This window comes from Mugil cephalus, chromosome 11 (assembly GCF_022458985.1).
Source record: "Mugil cephalus isolate CIBA_MC_2020 chromosome 11, CIBA_Mcephalus_1.1, whole genome shotgun sequence".
Classification (NCBI taxonomy): Eukaryota; Metazoa; Chordata; class Actinopteri; order Mugiliformes; family Mugilidae; genus Mugil; species Mugil cephalus.
Genome location: NC_061780.1, coordinates 25,907,752 through 25,929,632, shown reverse-complemented (window position 1 = coordinate 25,929,632; position 21,881 = coordinate 25,907,752). Strand labels below are relative to the sequence as shown.

The window sequence follows — 21,881 nt, the reverse complement described above, 5'->3', positions numbered from 1 at the left end:
CTGCATTACGCTTATCTGTACGGATGAGGGGCACAAAAAAAAAAAAGTGACCTTGGTTTTATAGCAGAAGAATTGTGCAATCCCTTATCTAGGACCTTGTTGACACTCCAGACAGCGCAAAGTTTATTTAAATGTGTGCGCTTTAATGTGTCATTTCACTCTGAAATGAAAGCACAGACCAAACAAACAACTGAAGTTAAAAAAATAAATAATCATAGAATCAATATATAACCCAAAACCTAATCTAAACTTTGGACTCATCACATTCTTTCTTCCTAAAATGGAAATCAAGCTTTGCTTTCACTCTTCTGTCCAGTTCATCACAAACCAGCTCCACAGGGTTAAAGTCTAGAGACTGGGCCATGGTCCACTCCATGTTTTCATGCTTTCTATCTTGTTTTTGTCCTGAGGTAGTTCTGGTAGAGCTTGGACTAAAGTTTTGGGTCATTATTTTGCTGTAGGATGAAACTCTGACCAACTATACCAGAGGAAACTGATGATGGTCTAAAACTTTAGACCTGTAGTGTGCGTCAGAAAAGTAAGCTCTGTCTTCATCTTTACATCATTACACTGTTTGTCTTATTGTTGCTAAGTTTTCCAGTCAAATGCAATTAAAAAACCCACCTGATTGTATATATGTCCTCTGTTTTGAGGTTGATCCTTCAGCTCTTTGCATATTCTTCTTTTCTCCTGTGGGTTTGTGATTCAGTCCTTTTTTTTATTTTTTTAGCCTAATTCTTCTTCTGCTGTGCAGCCTTCTCCATTTGGAGGCCTATATTTAACACTGACAGTAGATGTTGATGTATTTTACGGGGTATGTTAAAAATACAGAGATTATTTAGTTAATATCTGCACTAATGTCTGAAATAGCATGTTCCGAGTGTTCATAAAATGTCGTTTGTTTATGCTACACTTTCTGCAAATACGAGCGAGTGTGCAACACTATAATGATGCGGGAGGAGTTGTGTGCAGTACATATAATGTACAGACTCATAAATTTAAAATGAAAACACTTCACATGCTCTGTAAGCACACATAGCATGTGCAGTAAACTACCAAAGAAAGCCTGGAAATTCTGGGAAGTGGTTACGAGAGCATAAATATTCTTATAAATAATGCACATTGCAGCCTGGCCCGCATGGTCTCATTTGCGAGTATTTGTTTTGCGTTTTGCACGTTCGCTTTTTTAAATCTTCGGACTGGTGCGCCTGAGCTCCCAGACACTTTTCCTGTGAATAAGTGTCTTGAACTTTTGCACGATTTGCTGAGCCAGGACCAAGGAAAAGGGGGCGTAAAAAGGAAGAGTAATTAAGCCACCAGATAATCCTGATGACAGCAGCAAAAATGGCTATTCAGCTCATGGCCAGTAATTGTGGTCGGGACACTCTGACCTTACTCATGTGCAGAGCGACTTAAGAGAAATGGGGGTGGGGCACAGTATAAGTCCCTTGGGTGGGAGCTGGCTCTGCACATGTAAAGATCATATATGAGATGGACAGAATGTCTGCGCAGCTGGTTAATGGCAGCAGTTATAGGATTATAGAGATTATAGGACACTCTGCCACTGGTGGCATGTAGAGTTTACTCTACCTTAAACAGTCCCTGCACTTTTTTGTTGTTTCAAGTTTGATTTAAGACTTTAAAATGAAAAAGAAAGAAATGAGAGTTTATTTGATTTTCAATTTAAACTCATTTAATTTCATCCTTTAATATATGAAACCAGAAACCAGAAAGAGAACTGAAATATGAAGTTTTTGTAGGTGAATAAGAAGTTATTTCCATCAGTCAGTGATTATTTCTTTTCATTTTTGAATGTTTGAAATAAATAAATAAAGTAAATTTAAAAACTTCTGTTGGTCTAAATGAAACACAGACTCTGCAGCGTATTTATCTTGTGAATCTGGAGAAACATACGAAACATCTGGGATGTGGCGACGGCTGCAAATTCCAGATGTAGGCAGATGATCAGTTTCTCTTTTCGTTTTAAACTATGGAATAAAAGGATTGGATTTGAAAATAAAATATATAATTTTTCAAAGGCAGTGCAAGAAAAACTATTTTCAAGTACATGGTGAACATGACACGCTTGCGTTGTGTCCATATTCATACACATCTACTGTATGAAACTTTTGTTCTTATGGACTTATGACAAAAGTAAAAACACACAGACCATAAAGTTTTTCCTTTAATTCAATGTCTTAACCAAATCAGGTCTTAGAGGTTTGACTAAATTCAACCAATTTTAGTAAGTTTTACCTGGAGATGTCATCACACTGACTGTTTCCAGATGGGAAATGAAGAAATATCAGATTTTGACCCAAAGTATCATATGTACTAAAAGAACTTGGAAAAAACAAACGGTGGATTTAAACTAAGTAAAACTATTCTATGTGCATGTTATTGTAATAATCTAAGAAATAAACATGGAGTCTAGAGGTCAAGGGTCAAGTTTATTTATGAAGCACATTTAAAACAACAGACGTCGACCAAACTGCTGAACAAGTGCAAGAGCAAAAATAGAGAACGCATGTAACTACACAAATAAAAATACAAGATAAAAGCACAATCAGTAAAGTATACAGTGGACTGAGACCAAGAAAAGAATCCAAAGATTAGAAATGTGTTTAATGTCTGGGTGGATCTGATACTCTCTGGTGACAGGTTCCATAATTTCAACCACAGCTGAGGCTCGGCCCCCTTAAGTTTTGAGCCTGGACTTTTTTGACTTTAAGGAGAAACACGTCGGTGGAAGACCTCAGTGTTCTAGTTGGAGTGTGAAGAAGGATTCATTCGGCTAGGTAGTGAGGAGCCAGACCCTTTAAGATCTTAAAAACAAGTATTAAAATCTTAACATCAACCCTTAAGTGAACAGGAAGTCAGTGCAGAGGCCAGAACTGGAGTGATGTGCTCATGTTTTGAATGAAACAACTGCTTTATTTATCATCAGGCAAATGGTGAACTATCATATATTCACCCATTTTACACGGGACAAGCACATTTTTACTAAAATTCACCGACTTTGAGCAGGATCCATAGATTGTGTACTAATTTACGTGCACAATCTAGAATTTCGCATGTGGGCTCAATCTGCAGTTTGCATGTGATTGTGCAAATGACAGCCTGTGCACACAGCCATATGTAAATGTGGGTTTTGCGTTCACTACTAGTTTTCACCGTTGAGACTGTAAGCGCAATATGACATTTGGTGCCGTTACATGGAAGGTTTCAGCTGAAGAGGCAAATAAACACATTACGGAGTTAGAGCAAAAAAAGAAAAAGAAAAAGAAAGACAGACAGTCTTGGTACTTTTGTAACGCGTTACCGTAATATGTTACGTTGAGGCAGTAACGGGGTAATATAACGCGTTACTAACTTTACGTTGGTAATAGTATTACAGGCGGAGGTTTCGAAAATACAACACAACAGCCGTAAATGAAGAAGAAGAAGAAGACGGTTTTAAATTAACAGAAGAAGAAGAAGAAGAAGAAAAAAACGAAGGTTTTGAATCAACAGAAGAAGAAGAAGAAGAAGAAGACGGTTTTAAATCAACAGAAGAAGAAGAAGAAGACGGTTTTAAATCAACAGAAGAAGAACAAGTCGGCGAGATGGCAACAACCGATTTAATGTTTTCTAAGCGGTTACACTCGCACCAGCCTATTTTAAATTTCCCACAGCAACGGATAAGAACCTCACAGCAAGGTGCACTTTATGTGCTGGTTAGAGGCCGAGGGAACTATCTACGGCTAAAAATACTACAAGTTACCTGAAGAAACACCTGGAGTTAGAGGCTAAACGACCTGTTGCTAGCAAACAGACGGAAGATGACGGCGCGAGCAAATCTAAACAACCAAAGTTGTATTTCTTCAGACCAGAGATGAAGATGTTTGACCCAGGAGGTAAAAACAAGGTAAAAACACATCTCTAATGATATTATAGTCCCTTTGTTAAGGTATAAACACATTTCCACAGATAGTTCATTTAAGATGAGACACTACAGGTCGTGTTAGAGGTGATTTAATGATTAAAATGTGTTAAGTCAGTTGTGTTTGCAGAGGGATTTTCATGGTTGTTATTGTCACATCATGTCAGAATACTTTAACAGTAACAATAACACATCTCCTTGGTTTACAATACTCATAAATGAGACTGTGGGTGATAATGAACAAAGCACCAACTAAGAAAAAATATGGATAGAAATATATAAAGTTATGAGTCACTAGAGATTTGTTTCTCATTGTCTAGAGGAAAAATCATTCACGGAGACAACTTCTAAAACAATGCAATATAAATTATAGTTCATATACTTGTAATGGTTTAAAAGAATACAAGTGAAAAAATAAAAGGACTATTCACCATGACAAAATATTGCGCACCTTCATTTTGTAATGCCTTGTCGTAAATATTTATTTTGGTGAAAGTAACTAAAAAGTAATAAAATTACTCTGATTTATTACTTATTACTTATTACTCTGCACAGGAGGTAATATTGTACAGAAACCTATTGCTTTCAAATGCAAGTAACTTGTAATATGAAATAAATTGCCCAACACTGATTACAGAGTAAAAACAGAATGTGTTTCATGGGGAAATCTTAAGTTGCAAAATGAAGTTGCATGAATTCCTCCTCAATACAATAACAGCTGCCATGTGTGTGCATTAATTGAGGAAAACAGACCTTTGAAAGAAGCAACCCTTAGTGCGTGCTGTTAGTAAATCAGTTTGTATGTTTTTTTTTGCACACGCAATGAGTCTGGACACGTTTTTAAACATGCAAACCTCCAGTAGATCCGGCCTTTTATCCTTGGATGTAACTTCTCTGCTACTTTCCACTTCCATTCTACTAAGAGTCCGAATTAACATTAAACCTTTTATTACTTTCTGACATCAGCGCCACCTTCACTGATACGATGGACACATTAATGGATCACTAAATAAAATCCAACACATCAAAATACAGGCACACATGTCACGCATCTCATCAGGATTTTATTCTTCGAGCTGATCTTCATCCTATGTGGCGATATCTTGACTTTGGTTTATAAGACGGATTAAAAGACGACCAGGTTAATCTAGACCCATGTGAGCAGGACTTTCATGTGATTTTGGAAACCAATGGTCTCTGCTCACGGAAGATGGTTTGTATTGAATTCTGTGTCTCTTTCCAATAAATCTGTATTCTTTGGCATTCCCAGAAAATCTAATGATTCACCACTTTACGACCACATCGAGGGTTGCTGTTACCATAATAATCTTCGTATGACGGATGGTTGAGAATCCAGTCATACTTTTTCAGCAGAATTGTTTCCAGGAATGAGACTTTGTGTTTTTACGTTGATAGGTACAGATGTCATCACTCGGTCCTTCCTCAAAAACAGTCTGAAATATAATTTGGATATAATATAATATAAAAAAAACTGTTGGAGGAAATGTGAGGATCTGTTCTTTATTTTATTTTATTTCATTTAAACTTATTTTGTTGCAGGAATTTGGCAAAATATGAATCAACCAAGACCTGGATAACTTTCTTATCAGAGTCAGATAATCTGCAAATACATCTGAACATAAAATTCACCGCACTGCATGGAAAGTATAAAGCATTGGTCTTGCACTTGTACACCTTGGAAGTTTAATCAGTATCCTGAAAGCATCATTATACGCCACCTGAAGCTTTTTCATTTTTGCTTTACTGTAACTGCACCACACGTGTGCTGTATAGAGCTTAAACTAAAGATTAAATTCCCCCTAACACACCTCTGCACTTCCTTTAAAAACACTTCAACAGTTACACAACACAATACAGTCTCTGTATTTATAAAGTTCAACCTGAGGAGAAGTAAAACTTTAAAACGTTTTCGTTTGTTCGGACCAATTAAACGTGAGCGTTCACGATTAGGATGGATTAAATGTATATGAAGTCTTGTGAACCCCGTTAAATTCATCCCTAAATCTTAAAAATCCCGAACCGCGCGACAGTCGATCCTCCCAGGACGTCCACTGTGTTGTTGTTGTTGTTGTTGTGTTACTGTGTGCGCCACCAGCCCTGATGACTTCTTCATGGGACACCAGACCTCTCCTCCTCCTCCTCCTCCTCCTCCTCCTCCTCCTCCTCCTCCTCCGCTCATCATCCTCATCAACAGCACACACACACCCTTCACCTCCAACCCCTCCCTCTCGCCTCTCTTGCTCTCGGAGGTGTCTGGTGACTCTGGCCCATGTTGTGTTGCTCCTCCCTTCACGGTGGAGGAGAGGAAGAGAGAGGGAGGAATAGAGAGGAGAGGCGGCAGCCCACTACTACTACCGTGTCCCCAGGGGCCCCTCGCCTGCTTCGCCTGCCTGCCTGCCCCTCCTGCTGCTCAGTACAGTTGTGGCTCAGCACCAGACCCTGACCAGCTGGGATCCCAACCCCGCCACAGAGCCCAGATAGGAGTGTGTGTGTGTGAAAGCCCTCTGCCACACTTTTGTTTTCTCTTCATTAGGTGAATCACACAGACACTAACTAGATCCAGCTCCAGCTGCCAACAACAACAACAACAACAAAAAGAAAAACCACCTTTGAGATGGCAGTGGCACCCCAGGCCCTGGCGCTTCTGGCCCTGCTGAGCCTGACGCCGGCCCCCACCCTGGGAGGATGCCCGTCGGTTTGCCGGTGCTCTTTCGCCATGGTGCAGTGCCTGGAGCCCAACGGCATAAGCAGCATCCCTCCGCTGGTGCCGCAGGAGAGCGAGAACGTGACGGAGATGTGAGTATGAAAAGTCACCTGCTCTGGTTCTGCACGCTCCTCTGACCATGTTGGTGGTTTGTGGATTTTTCTCTCTTCAGCCTGAGTTAAATCTGCTTAAACTGTGTCGCTGGTTTTGGTTTTGGTGGAAATCAGGTCAACTCTAACTACTGATGTGAATTTAAATGTTAGAATATGGATTTATTTGTGATTTCTTAGTTGGATGAAAGACAGAAGTTACCGCTTCTTCCAAAGTTAGTGCTTTTCTCCACACGGTTCAAAGCTTTTTACATATTTTAAAGTTGACTTTTTGATAAGTTTTTTTCTGTAAATATTGGTCGCGAGCAAAGTGTTGTTAAGTTAACGTTGATGTCTACATTGCACCGAAGCACTGGTGGTACTTTCTATCTTGAGTCGCTCAGGTTCGCAGTAAGTGAAGTCTTGCAAAGTTAATTTGTTGTGTATCAAGTGCAGAGTTTGTTCTCAGTGTTTTGCCAAATCTCGGCCTGGTGTAAAGTTATTCTGCCGCTACCTGAGACGCGTCAACTTGGCAGCAGTACTTCAGACACTTTGGTTATTGAGAATCGATAAAGCACTCGATTCAGACAAGAACACGTGAATTTCTGACGGCTTCTTTTTGGTATGGAAGAAGCACTTTTGTGGTGGAGGGAGATTTTTATGAGCCACCTCATATTTCGTAAGACTAACAAATCTGGCAAATCTTCGTGCATGGTGCAGCGACGTCCAGTAAACATGGAAGTATTTTTTTTTAAATTCCATCCCTGATGAAGAATCTCTTGACCTGCCCGAGCCACTGAGGTTGATCTGACCTGATTCCTTCTCTCTGATTCACCTGGTGCTCAGCGCGGTGAAACAGAAGATGGACGACGAGCGCTTGTGCTCCGTGGCTCAGGAGTTTAGTCCGATGTAGGAAGTTCTTCAGAGCCGATGGGGAGGTAGTCCTCGGGAGAAGGTGTGAAGAAAGCTGGAGGCACGTCTCCCGTGGACCTGGCTCAGCTGCAGCTTTGGCGTCTGCGGCAGATGACTGTTATTTAACGTTGGCTTTTTAAAAACTTTGCTGTGAAAAAGAAGTGGAAACTGACCACCTGTGATTTAAAGGGGGCTGCTGTATTATTATGCAACCCACCATCAGCTCCTGCATGGAAAACTAAATGTCACTCTCTGCACCGCCACGCTGTTCTCTCTTTGTTCCCGTCCTCGGCTCCGAGCAATTAGCACTTGTTAAGAAGGAACTACATTTGTGAAACGCTATTTCGGTGGAGCAAGTCAATTTGCTGCCACTTTCTACCTCTATTCACCTACACTCCATTCTTCCCCCCCTCTGCCTTTTCCCTCTCCTTCCGCTCTTTCTCTGTCTTTTACCTCAGAGGTATTTCCTCGTATCTGCAGCCAAACATGCTTTTGCGGAGCTCAGGGTGAGGCTTGACATTCTCCCTGAAACGTCCAATCAATAAGCGAGCGGCCGCCTGTTTACCGTGGAGCTCGACATGCCAGCAAACAGCAACGCTCCACCGTATCGGCAGCGCGAGCGAACGCAGCCGACACACACGGAAACAAACAAGGGGCCATTAACCGTGGAACAGGGGCCGAAATTCATCATAAGCCGAGTTATAAATTCAATTTTGTGAATTGCCAGTCAATGCCCCCGCCCCGGGAACAATAGATGATATACAGCCCACTTGGCTCAATCCAATAAGTAGGGGCGATGGGTGATCCTGGGCCCACCTGCCCCGTAATCACATTATTGCTGTGTGGGTCAATCAGACATGAATAAAAAAAGGTTTGTGTGCAGCAGCTGACCAACAGAGAGCTGCTGAAACAATGGCACATGTTCAAAGAGGCTGTCATCGAGTCGAAATGACTGCAGGTATGTTTTTTGGCACTCGTTAAATCTATAACCATAATATTAGGTTATGCAGTATGAAGCATTATCACACATTAAAACCAGAGTTCAAACAGCAGCAATATATATATATATATATCTATATGTATATAAAAGGAAACCTCCTGAAACCTTTATTTTTATGAATCAGCTCGGTGTTGGAAGGTGCGTGTGTGTGCAGGTTACCTGGTTAGGCCTTGGCTTGCAACGACACCATTAACTCAGAGGCATCTTCCTTCCTGTGTCCTTCTGTGTGAAGCGCTTATCTCTTTGCTTTCACACCCGTAAATTAGCCACTGAGGAAGTAAGGAAGAACAAAGCTGCACTTGTATCTTCTTTTCTTTTTATTTTTCCTTTCCTATCACCACCACTACTGCTTTTGACTTCAGTTTGTCTCAAAGACCTGACTCCTGTATGCGTGTGGAAGGTTTGCTGCAATGAGACGCTTACTTTTTATTTCATATAGAAAACAGCTTTTAAAGTTGTTTTCAATTAAATTATCTCATGCAGCATGATGAGAGCAACAGGGTCACGTGACCTTCTAGAAACCAGTCAAGAATCTGCTCAGTTTTCCTAAATTTCAATTAGTATGTTTAAAAAAACAAATTACTGCCTTAATCCGACTTTAACTGGACAACTAAGTGCGTGTAAACACGATACTCGGACTAAAATCAGAGTTCTCCTTATCCAATTAGGACACTCAGATAATGTCACTGGAAATCGATTTTCTCCGGCATGTATATGCCTTAATTGGACTTTAACTGGACAACGCATATGTGCATACTACACCACCGCTGTGCTGGCGTTTGACCCTTGAACAAAAACGTCCAAGAAAGAAGAAGAAGGAGGTAAACTGAGCCGGTAGAGGAACCATTTCAGGGTTAGCGCCATCTAACTGCACCAGAAGTAGTGCAAACATTACATACGGGATTAAAAAGATGAACTATTATCCACCTGGTTGTTGTTTAAATGCCGGTCTGATGCATTAGACAAGGACCTGATTAGGACCTGTTCACCCAGCATTTTATTTATATTTATATTTTCCACTAAAATATGTCTTTCTTCTTTTTTACCTCTCTTTATCATTTGAGCTTCGCTGTGCAGAGTTTTAATAGCTGAAGACGCTTTGTCAGGTTTATTAGCGGGAGGGCAAAGGAAAATTCTGACTTTAAAACATATTAAATGTGAGAGAAGCCAATGATGATCCAGTTTGAAATGTACTCAAGTGTGATGTCAAACCTCTAAGGATCGATATTTAGAGCAGAAAGAGAGTTTCTGTGGCGAAAAGCTGAGAAAAATAATAATATTCAAAGCAGATCATTTTTATTACATGTCTTAAAATGTAGGTCTTCAACATTGGGTCCGTGACCCCTAGGGGGTCCATGGAGGTACTGCAGGGGGTCGCAGAATATTTGGTTCATTTGACATTTTTTATATATTTTTTATTTTTCCCCATTGCAAATTTAAAGAGCTTGTTCAGTCCCCAGGTGAATTAAAAAAAAAAAAAAAAAAGAATACTTGAACCTGAATTATTTGAATAACTTATTATTGAATGTAAAATGATGATAATAATGTATATTTATAAATAGGAAAGGGGTACCTTCTTAATCTCTCCATCAGTTTGGGGTCCTGGGCCTGAAAAACGTTGTCTTAAAACATGTCTGGAGACGTTCTTCACACATTTAAAGTCTGTTTAGAGATTTAGCAGAAGACAACTCAAAGATAGAGCAAAGTCACTTGAATCATGAGCAGATGCTCCTTTGTGCTATGTCCGGTTATCACAGATTCACTATAGAAAGAAGAAAGAACTACTTTCAATACCACAAGTGAACACTTGGGCAAATTGGCAGCAGCTCAATATAAACCCTAGACCACTGAGGTATAATTAGTAAGACCATCACTAACATTAGGTAAATTTCACCTGATATAATAAACCGAATTAAAAATACTTCTCATACTTCTCGAAGTATAATACATTGTTAATCGAATTATTTTTCTTTTACCTTCTAGTATAAAATGTCAGTTAAAATTCCCTAAATTAGGAAATCTTTAATGAAGAACCGCTTAAAGAAATAAATAATGGAAATCACAGTTGCAAATCCCACGGCATCAACACAAACAAAAGGATTAATGCACCCATATTATTTCTGCATAGACAATAACGTCATATAACGATATATAAATAGTACCTGCACTTACTAGCAATGCAAAAAGAAAAAAAAAGAAATCTGACTGTGTGGAGTTAAAGAGAAGGAACTCACCTCAGGACATCAGGAGCTCGCTTGAGGTTCGATGCTGCTTGGGGCTAATGATTAGCCACTTTAGCCACTGCTAGCATGATGACACCTCCTTCTCCTGCATCGATTTTGATCCTAAAACATTGTAGGAGTACACAAACTAAATAAAAAATTAAACCGTTTTGAAGAAAAAATGTTTGTTTGATTGAATTTAACCTGATAGCTTGAACACAAAGTTCATCGACCTTGTTTGCGAGACGAGTTTTTATTTTTTATTTTTTATTTTTAAGGCCATTTAAAAAATAAAATAAATTAAAATAAAAGATCCATTGTGTCTAAAGAAGGCACTCTACTGAAAATAACATTATTTATATAATATCTTTTTACTTGGTTATTTGATTTGTTGTACCGTTCCCCAAGCATAGTTTAGGAGAAGGCTGAAGGAATATTCACCCCGATAAAAATCCTTCAGTGTCTCAATCCTTGTAAAATAAAGCACAATAAAGAGCGTCCTCCTGGCGGCGTCCATATATAGGACACGAGGGGGATGGAGGGAGGTGGAGAGGGAAGGGTGGAGAATGAGGTGGACGGTGCTCCAGCGAGATCCTTGGAAGCTCGGATGAAGCCACCTATTCAAACATCTCATGAAAAGAGTCGGGCGTCCTTGCGCTTGAGTGCTACATTGATCTACAGCTCACTAGTTATTCTGAGGTGAGCTGCGTCTGGAAAAAGTGGAAAATTACTCAATGAGAAGAATTTCCCATCAGCCTCGTCTGCACAGCCTCTCTTAAGACTTGCTTTTTTTTCCCCCACCTGAGCAGGAGATGAAGTTCTGATTGAGCACAGTGGGTCCCTGGACATCGCCGCTCGGTTTGTTATCTGCTGTTAGTTTGTTCGATGGATGTCAGCGAGGTCAGACGCCAGACTGTGTGTCTGCCGGCGCCGGGGTTTGAACGTTAACCTCCTTTTATGCACATCATTACGGCTTTCGATTCCCAACGGTTCTCCCATCCCATTTTTTTTTTCCCCCTATTGTTTCTTCCCGTTGTGAATAATGACGGGTTAATGGTTTAAGTAATTAGCCGCTGAGTATTGGCTCCGAGGTTACACAGGTGATTAAATGCAGCCGGTTCTGCTGCTTCCACAGTGAACATTTTCATAGTGAGCTGTGTCTGTTCTCTGTTTATTTTTATATTGAGCATAAAACAACCATTTTTCTTATATTTCTTTTTAATAATCGGACGAATGCTCCCAATATAACAAACACAAAGTCCCCCTTCTTGACTCTTTTGTACGTTCTTAGTCAAGAAATGTATTCCTTTGTCTTGTGTGTTTACACATTTTGCAGCTGGATTTTAACAATTTAACAGATTTTAAAGTTGGGCTCATATGAATTTTCTCATTGCAATACGTCGAGTGTCCACTGGAACACATTGTCTGCAGCTCTCTTTGTGCACCCAAACGTCTACTGCACACTTCTGTATGTTCTTGTTGTCTTTTTATCTGTTTAGCATGAACTATTGATGGTTAAATACTCTTTAGCTCTGAGCTACAGCCTTTATCACGTGATAATATAGAGCTTTTATAGGCACTGGGAACATTCTACAAAGATGACATTTAAAATGCTTTTTGGTCTGATGTGGATTTTCTCATTGCAATACAGTGAGTGACCACTGGAATAAACTGTCTGCAGCTCTCTTTATACATGCATGGTACTTCTGCATAGCAAAAAGTACTTTATGAAGATGACAGAATATTTGTGTGTGAGTTGGGAAGAAGGGACATTAAATGTTGTGCACAAATTCATGGATTTGACTTCATCTAACTCTCTCTTTGCCTTATTTCATTAACCAGATACATAGAAAACCAAGCCGGCCTGGAGAACATAACAGAAGTTGACCTGGCTTATTACAGAGAGCTGAAGAACCTGTAAGTCACGGTTCACCTCACATATATCCAGTTCACAGTGAATATTTTGTCTGAATATTTTGCGTGGGTCCTCTCCAGCACGGTGACCATGTGTAAGCTGAGGTTCATCTCTGCCAACGCCTTCCAGAACAACCCGAAGCTGCAGTATGTGTAAGTGTCGCCGCCTCCACGTGTCGCGTTTTAACCCGTGTGGGAATCAACCTGTTTGTCGCTGTCAGTCACTCGGCTCTTAAATACCGCTCACGTCAGACAACTGCGTCCTCGCATCTCTCACGGTTAACCCTTCATCATTCCTCTGGGTGGTTTATATGTGACAGCAGTAGCTTTTTGAACCAATCAGAGCTCTGGACACGAGTTTGAGTAAATGCTGCATGAATGAATTAGTGCATAGGTTTTCAACATGGGGTCAGCAGAGGTACTGCAGGGGGCTTTGATTGATTACATATTTTTTATTCATTTCCCCACACAAATTTAAATTTAAATAATACTGAATGTAAAATAATAATACTAGTTTGGCCTGAAAAGCATTGAAGACCTCTGAATTAGTGGAAAATTACCTGCAATATGAATTAAAAGTGAGAGTGAAATGTATTTACGGCCCTAAAATTTATCAATTTTCTTTTCCAAGTCTGGAAACTTTCTGCATTTGTTTTTCAGTTGCATCAATTCAATTCCTTGAAATGATGCAACGGTGCAGTTTGACCTGCACAGTCTGTTCCCAGCAATAAATAATACCACAATAAACCATTAAATCTGTCTATTCATCAGCAGCTGACCCTTATCGCCAGCATCTCGTCCTCATCGTTTTACCGAGCAGCGTGCAGCATGTCCAGCGTTGTTTATCTGAAAGACAGACGGGTTTCAGGGCCCGGGGCTGGTGGTGGTGGTGGTGGTGGTGGTGGTGGTGGTGGTGGTGAGGCAGGGTGAGCTCAAGAAATTGGAGAAGACATCCACCAGTCACCTTTTACTCGCTCACTTTGGCGGATTATCGACAACTGATGCATAATAAATACACTCCACTAAGGGTCCATTATCACTTAATCAATATTTCACTATGGAGGGAGAGGACGGGTGGGGGTGGAGGTGGAGGTGGAGGGGGTTTCTATGTGACAGATGTATTTCTGAGATTAAGAGTGACTGACTGTAACCGGGCTACGTCAGCTTGAACCACTTTCCTTTTTTGCTCCTGTTTTCTTATAACAAACCTCCTGGACCTCAGATGTGTTTTGTAGCCACGGCTAACGGAGAATGAGCTTCTATTCCCGGCTCTGCTCCCCCACCTGCCCCTCCACCCCCCCTCCGCGGACCCCGTGGAGGAATCGAGCTGGTAATGGATAAGCCCCAATGGCTAACCCATCTGACATGAACTTTTGGGAGCAAGGAAAACAAATAATTGAACCCTTGGCCCTGTCAGAGTGATTATGTATTGGTTTCCATGCGCTCGCTCCCCAGTGTGGCTTTCTGTCATCTTCTGAGGGAGGCTTATTTACAGCCGGGGTTCCTCGCAAGACCGAGGATCATTTTAAATCCACTGTGGTGATATTCAAGTGGCCTGAGAGGATTGGCTGAAGGATACGTAGCATTCTGTCATAGTATTATTATGATAGCCTGACAGACACAATATCGGACATAGGACCAACGCACGCTTTTAATTCCTTTAAAAAGTGTAAACAAGAGCGAGGACATCTCATTTGATCCCAGTCAGAGTTCATCAGCAACAATCAGGACGATGAAAACCCCAGAGATAGAAGCACTGCAGAAAACACACATGCAAACATTGGTTTTGCAGAGGTCGGATCGAAGAAATTAAAATTTTAACCTGGATGAAAATGATCATCATGAATATGTGGAAACGTCTGTTCATTCAGACTCAGAGGTCTGTCTGGACCACCCGTGCGAATGCTTTTCGTCCTCTGGGGACCGTGGACGTCGATACAGAAATTCCATGACAGTCGATCCCGTAGTTCTTCAGATGCATTTCATTCTGAACGAACAGATCAATCAAACCAGCGTGATTAAAAAAAATAAATGATAATAATTCATTTCTCTCTTGTTTTAAGACTTTATTGAACCCAGAGGGGAAATGTAGCTGCTGCAGCGGCATGCAGGACCATGCAAGTCAGATATAAATAGAATAAGGGTTTTAAGTGTTATCATGATATAGCATGATATAGTTTAAATAACAAACCAACCATAGTTTTAGTAGCAAATTGAAAAATGAATAATATACTGCAAATTTCTACAAATATGAAACTTTTTTACCTAAATGCAGTTGTTTGGAGGATTTCCTGCCGCGTACAGTAGCCGAGCAGCGTCCTTCCTGTTTGCTTAGTGTTCGGCACATTAGGCGATTAGTCCAAACACTGAGAGGTGTGCTGGCTGGCTGGCTATCTGGCTGGCTGGCTGGCTGGGAGTAGGGGAGTGGGGGGGTTCTGTGAGCATGGCTCCTGGTTGGTGTGAAATACTTGCCAAGGTAATTGATCAGAAGCCATTTGGGTGCATTAACGTTTTTTTTTCCACTGAGTGTAATTCAAAGCAGGTACACGTTGTTCTGAGAGCGAGCAATCAAATCACAGCGTGACTCAACTGCAGAGCGGCTCCGGATTACAACGCTGCAAAAATAACATATTTACTGGGATTTTTTTTTTTTTTTTTTTTTCCTCTTTTCGTTTAAGATGACAGTTGTTTGGTTTTTGTTGGATGCTTTTATCTGGTCCGTCTCCGAGCAAAATGTGGACAAGATTGGAAAATATATATATAAACAGAGACAACGTGTATATGTGGTGGTAACACGTTTCTACTGGGGTCACGAAACCTTTGGTTGACTGGACATTTTTTAAAATTTCCCCCCACAAATTTAAGTTTCTGTAAATACACATTAACATGAATATAACTTACTTTAGTAAAGGGATAAGGGATAATAAATATGTATGTTTATGAATAGCATGAGGCTGAGCTTAATATAGAACACGTAGAGTAGGTGGAGGGAGGGGTCCCTATTTAATCTCTCCATCAGTTTGAATAAATGTTGATAATCTAACATGTGTCTTTGGTTTTTATTTTTAGGAACCTGGCTTCAAACTTCCTGGAGCACATCAGCTGGAGAGTGTTTCATTTTCTACCTCTGCTCAACCTGTGAGTCCCGATAAGGATCCTCTCTCTTTTTTCTCATTTTTAAACTCCTCTGAGTGGCTTGAAATAAGAAAATAATCTAACTAAAAACATGTTGTTTGAGGTTTGACTGCATCCTCAGCGCGTCCATCACGGCGTCCGTCTTCAGAGGTGCTTGGTTAACGTTCTGCAGCTACGTTTGAATACTTCAAGGACGGACTTTGTTTTTCGGCTCTAAAACCAAAACAGACACTTCTGCACATTTATCCAACGTCATTAAAGAATAAAAAGATGCTACACATAAAGGCGCTCATTCTAAAGCTGCGTCTCTGTATTATTTTCTATATTCAGCCAAGGTTAATTGAGAGGTCGACGTACTTACAAGCATCAAAAATACAAACTTCTCCTTTTCTTGTCCAACTTTTTTTTTTTTTTTTTTGCCTTTTCCAAGCGACGCAGCTTCACCTCTCCGCTGCTTATACTTCAGGAAGGTTTTCTTTTTTAGAATTTAATTTAATAAATTAGAGGCTGTGAAATGTTATTTTCCAGCTGAAGGTGAAGCTGTTCAAGGATTTTCATTATGTCAGTTTTCCATACATCTCTAGACGTCTAAATTGGAGCTTTTAAAAAGGAGGGAGCAGGTTCCATTCGTTTATGCGTTGCAGCGAGTCAAACCACGCTGGTCGAAGGTGTTTTGTCTTTGAAGCTGAACCCGCGGACGATGCTTTCCTTTCGTTTGTCTTCGCAGGGTTTTACGGGATAACCCTCTGGTTTGCTCGTGCGACCTCCACTGGCTGCAGCAGTGGCAGATCGATGACCGCGGAGACCTGGACAGTCAGATGCTGCTCTGCTGGTCCGACGGGAAGGAGTTACCCCTCAGCTCTCTGGTCATAGACAACTGCAGTGAGTTTGATTCCTTCGCACCGTGTCTGGATGTTTGGAGACTGACTGCAGGGACATATATCTGTGCACCAGATGACTCGTTTGTATCTGAATGAATGAATGAATGAATGAATTTTATTTTGGTCAGCATCAAAAATCTTCACACAATAGCACAAAAAAGAAAGAAAGAATATGTGACCAAAGAGGGTTTCGGATGAAGCGTAACTTATAAATGTCAAATACTCTTTTTCTTTTTCTTCAAATCAAACAAACAAAACTTGACAAGTACAAAATGTGCAAAGTATTTACATGTCATAGAAAAACATGATAGATACATGCACACAGTGCCATGAAAAAGAATTCATACCCTTGAACTTTTTCACATTTTGTGACCTTACAGTCACAAACTTGAATGTATTTAGTTAAGATTTTAGACAAACAAAAAGTAGCACATAATTGTGAAGTGGAATGAAAATGATGTATGGTTTTCAAAATTTTAAACGACTATAAATATGAATAGTGTAGTGTGCCTTTGTATTCAAGTTTTTACTCTCACTCACAATCACTGGTAAATTATTCCACAGTTTCACTCCTGTTATACACATACTTTTCCATGAAGTACAGAGACTTGGTTGTTTTAAGTTCCCTCTCCCTCTTAGGTTGAAGCCTCCGTCTCTATCCCAAAACATTTTTTTTTTAATATTTCCTGCTAGTAGATTAAGCCTAGATTTATACAAAATTTGTGCAATATTGTAGTCAACAGATCTTTGAACTTTAATGCCGTTGATTTCAGGAACAATGCATTGGTGTGCTCATGGTACCCCACTTTATGCACTGTTCTTGTAGCTTTTGCATGGTGCATATCATCCGAAGTGTGGTTTTATATGTATTAACCCAAACCTCAGCACAATAGGTCAGATATGGAAGCACTGGTCATGATGCAGATACACAGAAGACATTAGGTAACAGATTAGAGCAGCTCAGTGCATCACACAGCCTATAGGCCCATAGCAGCATAACTAAGTGATGGCTGAGTCCAGCTCTAACTAAAAGTTTTATTTATATATATATATATATATATATAAAAAGGAAAAAAGTCTTAAGATGAACCTGCCTCCTAAACCCAAACCGGGATCTGGTTCCACAGGAGAGGAGCCTGATAGACTCGATCTTATCTGCACGAGGGGAAGGTTCATGTGACACATGAAGGTTTGAGCAGGATTTTATAACGTCCCAACTAATTTTTAAACAGAAGGAATTTAAACTTTAAACTTCGCTGTTTTTGCACAACACACAAAAGCATGTGCACATCCGAGTACACAATTTGGGAAGAGGTGTAAAGAGATGATTCTCACAAGGTATAGGAAGGAAGAAGAAGTATGTAAAGCACTTTAAATATTATCATGTTATTTAGCAGAGGAGGAAGAAAACATTGAATAATGACGTATTAACCAGTAATATAAGCTACTTACTGGAAGTATTTTCTGTCTTTTGGTTCTTTTTCCAATTCTATGCATTTGATGCATTTCTTTTCTTTAAAATGTTCAAAATAATAAATAAATAAAACTAACCTAAACTAAACACACATGATGTATAACTTTGAAAACCCTTTGCTCAGCAATCTTTTTAAAATTAATATTCTTGCACAATCGTCGATGACTCTTTAAGATAGAAACAGAAAATATTTCTGTGTAACCTTCATGACATTTTTAATCTGTGTCATGTTGTATAGCCAACATTGGATCTATCCTACATCTAATAATAAGCTGTTCCTCTTCAGTGCATGAAAGCCTAAAAAGCAGGTGCAGTCAAATGATGGGAAGAAATTGGCTGAACATTGTTGCTTTAATCACATACAGCAGGAACATCTTGTTGCCAGGAGACGTATAAGAGATTTTTTGCCATTTTTTTCTGAACTGCTAAAAAACAAAAAAAAAAAACCCTCTCTGGGCTCCACACTTAGCCGTAGCATCACAATGGAAACCTGCGTCTCGTCTCTGCAGGTCTGCCTGAGGTTAACATCGCGTCTTCCAACTCCAAGATTCAGGAAGGAGGAAACCTCACGTTTGAGTGTCGCGTGACAGGACGTCCCACTCCCACTGTGACATGGAGAACCGATGAGCTGGTCTCTCAATGGAAAATAGAGGTACTGGAGTAATCTGCAAAAGCACAAAGTGGTTTCACAGATAAAAAAACACACCAGTTGTTCTATGTGCACACAGTGTTTGAGGCGGTTGTTGTTCCTCCTCATGTAATCCCAGAAGGACTGGATGATGCTGAGACCAGGACTCTGAGGGAGTCTTGCCATCTGTTGCAGCTCCTTCCTCATCTTTATGACTATGTGGTTGTATGTTAGGAGTCGTTGCCGCGCTGTAAAATGAATTTTGCGAGTAATGTAATTATATATCTGCTGAGTTTTATTTTGCATCTCGAAGCCAGTGTTACCGCAGTTATTTCTATATGGAAAGTAAACCTCAATATAAACGGATCCATAGGTTTGTTGTTTGCTCCACGTATGAAACCAGATTGTGTGTGAAACTTGATCTGCACACACTACGTACAGTTTTAAACCATCTGTCAAAGCAACATGGCAACTCACAACGTGATTCAAGGGGCCACGTGCACAGCTGCTCTCCAGTCGATCAGCTCGCTAACGTAGCTGGCGTCAGAAAAATGTTAAAGAAGGACGATGCTCCACCTGAAAAACCAGAAATACGCTTGTAGATTTAACTCTTGGCTTTTCAGTTTTGCATACGACATGTGTTTCACCTCTGTAGATGAGCTATTTTTCTTAAAGTGAATCAGGTTCAGGTGGGTTCTCTAATCTATTGATCTACAGTAGAGTGAATTGGATCCCGTTTCATGCCTCTAACCTGTACACCTCTAAGTGATCTATATGTGGTTGTGACTGGCTGCATTAACCTTCCCTGCTCTTTCTCCCTGTGTGCGCTGCCCGGCTGCTGCAGGAAAGAATCTGGGGTTCCACATTAGAGCTGGTCCTCTACCTCACCAACGTTTCCTCCAAGGACAACCTGCACAACCTGACTTGTGAGGCCGAGAACCAAGCTGGGCCCAGAGAGGGGATGGTGCAATTGGACATTGAGTGTAAGTGCCCCCGCAAAATAAAAAACCTCGCTCCTGAAAGCTCACAGGCTCAATGCAGGTCGTCTGGCTTAATGGAGGTTAGGGCGAGAGCACACTGAGGCCATTTTCTAGTGCAGGCAGGGTGGACAGCCAGAGAAAGGAAAAATGCACTACACTGATTTCTTCTAAATGCCCCTTCCACAAATACAAGTATGTACCCACCATGCTTCTAATGGAGCTCTCTGTCATCTGCCACTCACTCTGGCGACCGGGGAGAAGTGTTAAAATAATCTGAGTGAAGTGCTGCAGGTATGGTTTGCCATTTAATGCACGGATACAATGAGAGGACAAAGGGAAGTGAACTTGCCTCGCCGCGCTCTTAAAGAACTCCTTCACCTCATACATGCCGTACTTTTAAATTACCGCTGCAGCTCGACCCCGAGAGGTCCACTGTTGTTTTCTCCTTCCAGATGCATTAGTGCGTGTGGAAGTTGAGGAGCATCGCAGAGTGACAGCACCCAGTGGTCCCACAGAAGACACAGTCAGATGCATTAGTGATACATTACTGCAAATACTACCCAAACAATATCATATATCACCAACTCAGTGACATTCATTAGAAAATAAAGGCGAAAAGGAGCGGGGGCGCCAATCAGCTGAAGCCAAATGCACGAGCATCAAGGGACAGATAATGAACATCAGGAAAATGGGGCTGATAACCCGCGCTAAGATCTGATTTGAGCCTGTGCTAATGGACTTTTCCCTCCTACTCCGGAAAACCGCTTCATCCGCAGTGATTGGCAGCCTGTAAATGTGTTAGTGCAGCTAATCTATCAACATCAGACCCCCTGGTGGACGGACACTCGTTAACCGCGAGCCCTTTAATTACTCTTAATTACCTCTCAGAACAGTGGGTGTTTACTGCTGAGTGGCTCTCTGAGCCATTGATTCATGGCACTCGTGTGGCTTCCCTTTCATGAAAGAGCTTTTCTGAATCATGTCAGATTTTAAACTTTAAATTTAAAAAGGGGTGAGGGAAAAAAAAAAATCAAAGCACGAGTTTTATCAACATCCATCATCACAAAAAAGTGAATGTTTTACATTCAAAGCATGCAGTTAACTGTGACTCTGCCTGAACGGGGGCCACGCAGCATTTTGTGTTTTTGCCACACTTCATAACGTTCATTGTCTGATTCTGCAACGAGGTCTGAGACCTGGCAGGCTCATTAAACATAATTCTAGCCTTCCTTTTAGCCCCTGCAGAGAAATAGCTTGTGTAAGATTAGCAAAGGTCGCTAATGGATGATTAGTTAAATGTGATAAATAGCCCTCATTTTCACTCAGCGTAACGGACTTCAGCGAGCTCCGGGTACAGAGACGCGTGCCTCGGTATCCCCCCTAGCGCAGCACTTTTCTGGGGCTGGGTCATGGGTTAAGAGCGGTGGAACGCCTCGCTGCAGGATGAAGAGGGTCTCTGCACTTGAGAGTCGCGTTCGATCTAAACGAGGCCATTTCCTGTAGCTTCCACGTCCAGCGGGAGCTTCCAGGTAGCTTTTTGTGGTCGGGGCGCACGACGACGACGACTAGGATTCATTATTCATAGCGGGTCAGCGCAGGTTTTGCAGCGCAGATGGAGAACATTGATTCACGGAAACTCTGAGGGAACCTGATGTGATACATGATTGAGGTGCACATTCAGCAAAATCTCATAGCATGTAAGGTTCAGCAGCTGGACAGTTACTGCCCTTCATCAGTACATATACACATTTAGCTTTTGCTTTAGTGAATGATGATGATATTTTTTATGTAACTAAAAAGAAGCTTGACGTGAGTGGGATTTAACAGATGCAATCTTAAAAATAAGCCTTCAAATGTCTAAGGATCATCAGGTCGACCTCAAATCTACATATATTTAATCAACAATAACATAAAATTGAGAAAATTGACAAATCCTTGCTCTGGAGAAGACGGTGTATTTGGTATTAAGGCTTAAAAAAAAAGAAAAGAAAAAAGATTT

At 40.8% G+C, this 21,881-nt stretch overlaps 1 protein-coding gene across 3 annotated transcripts in view; it reads left to right on the top strand.

The window, feature by feature from the left end:
* The first annotated feature begins 392 nt into the window (after positions 1–392).
* Positions 393–21,881, top strand: part of ntrk1 (neurotrophic tyrosine kinase, receptor, type 1) — a 41,471-nt gene continuing 19,982 nt past the window's right edge. For all 3 annotated transcript variants that reach the window (XM_047597626.1, XM_047597625.1, XM_047597623.1), the window contains exons 1-8: positions 393–538; positions 6,477–6,739; positions 12,713–12,787; positions 12,866–12,937; positions 15,854–15,922; positions 16,647–16,801; positions 18,784–18,926; positions 19,747–19,885. In XM_047597626.1, the coding sequence (XP_047453582.1) occupies positions 6,558–6,739; positions 12,713–12,787; positions 12,866–12,937; positions 15,854–15,922; positions 16,647–16,801; positions 18,784–18,926; positions 19,747–19,885 (835 nt within the window). In that variant the 5' untranslated portion in view covers positions 393–538; positions 6,477–6,557. The remainder of the gene's footprint in view (positions 539–6,476; positions 6,740–12,712; positions 12,788–12,865; positions 12,938–15,853; positions 15,923–16,646; positions 16,802–18,783; positions 18,927–19,746; positions 19,886–21,881) is intronic.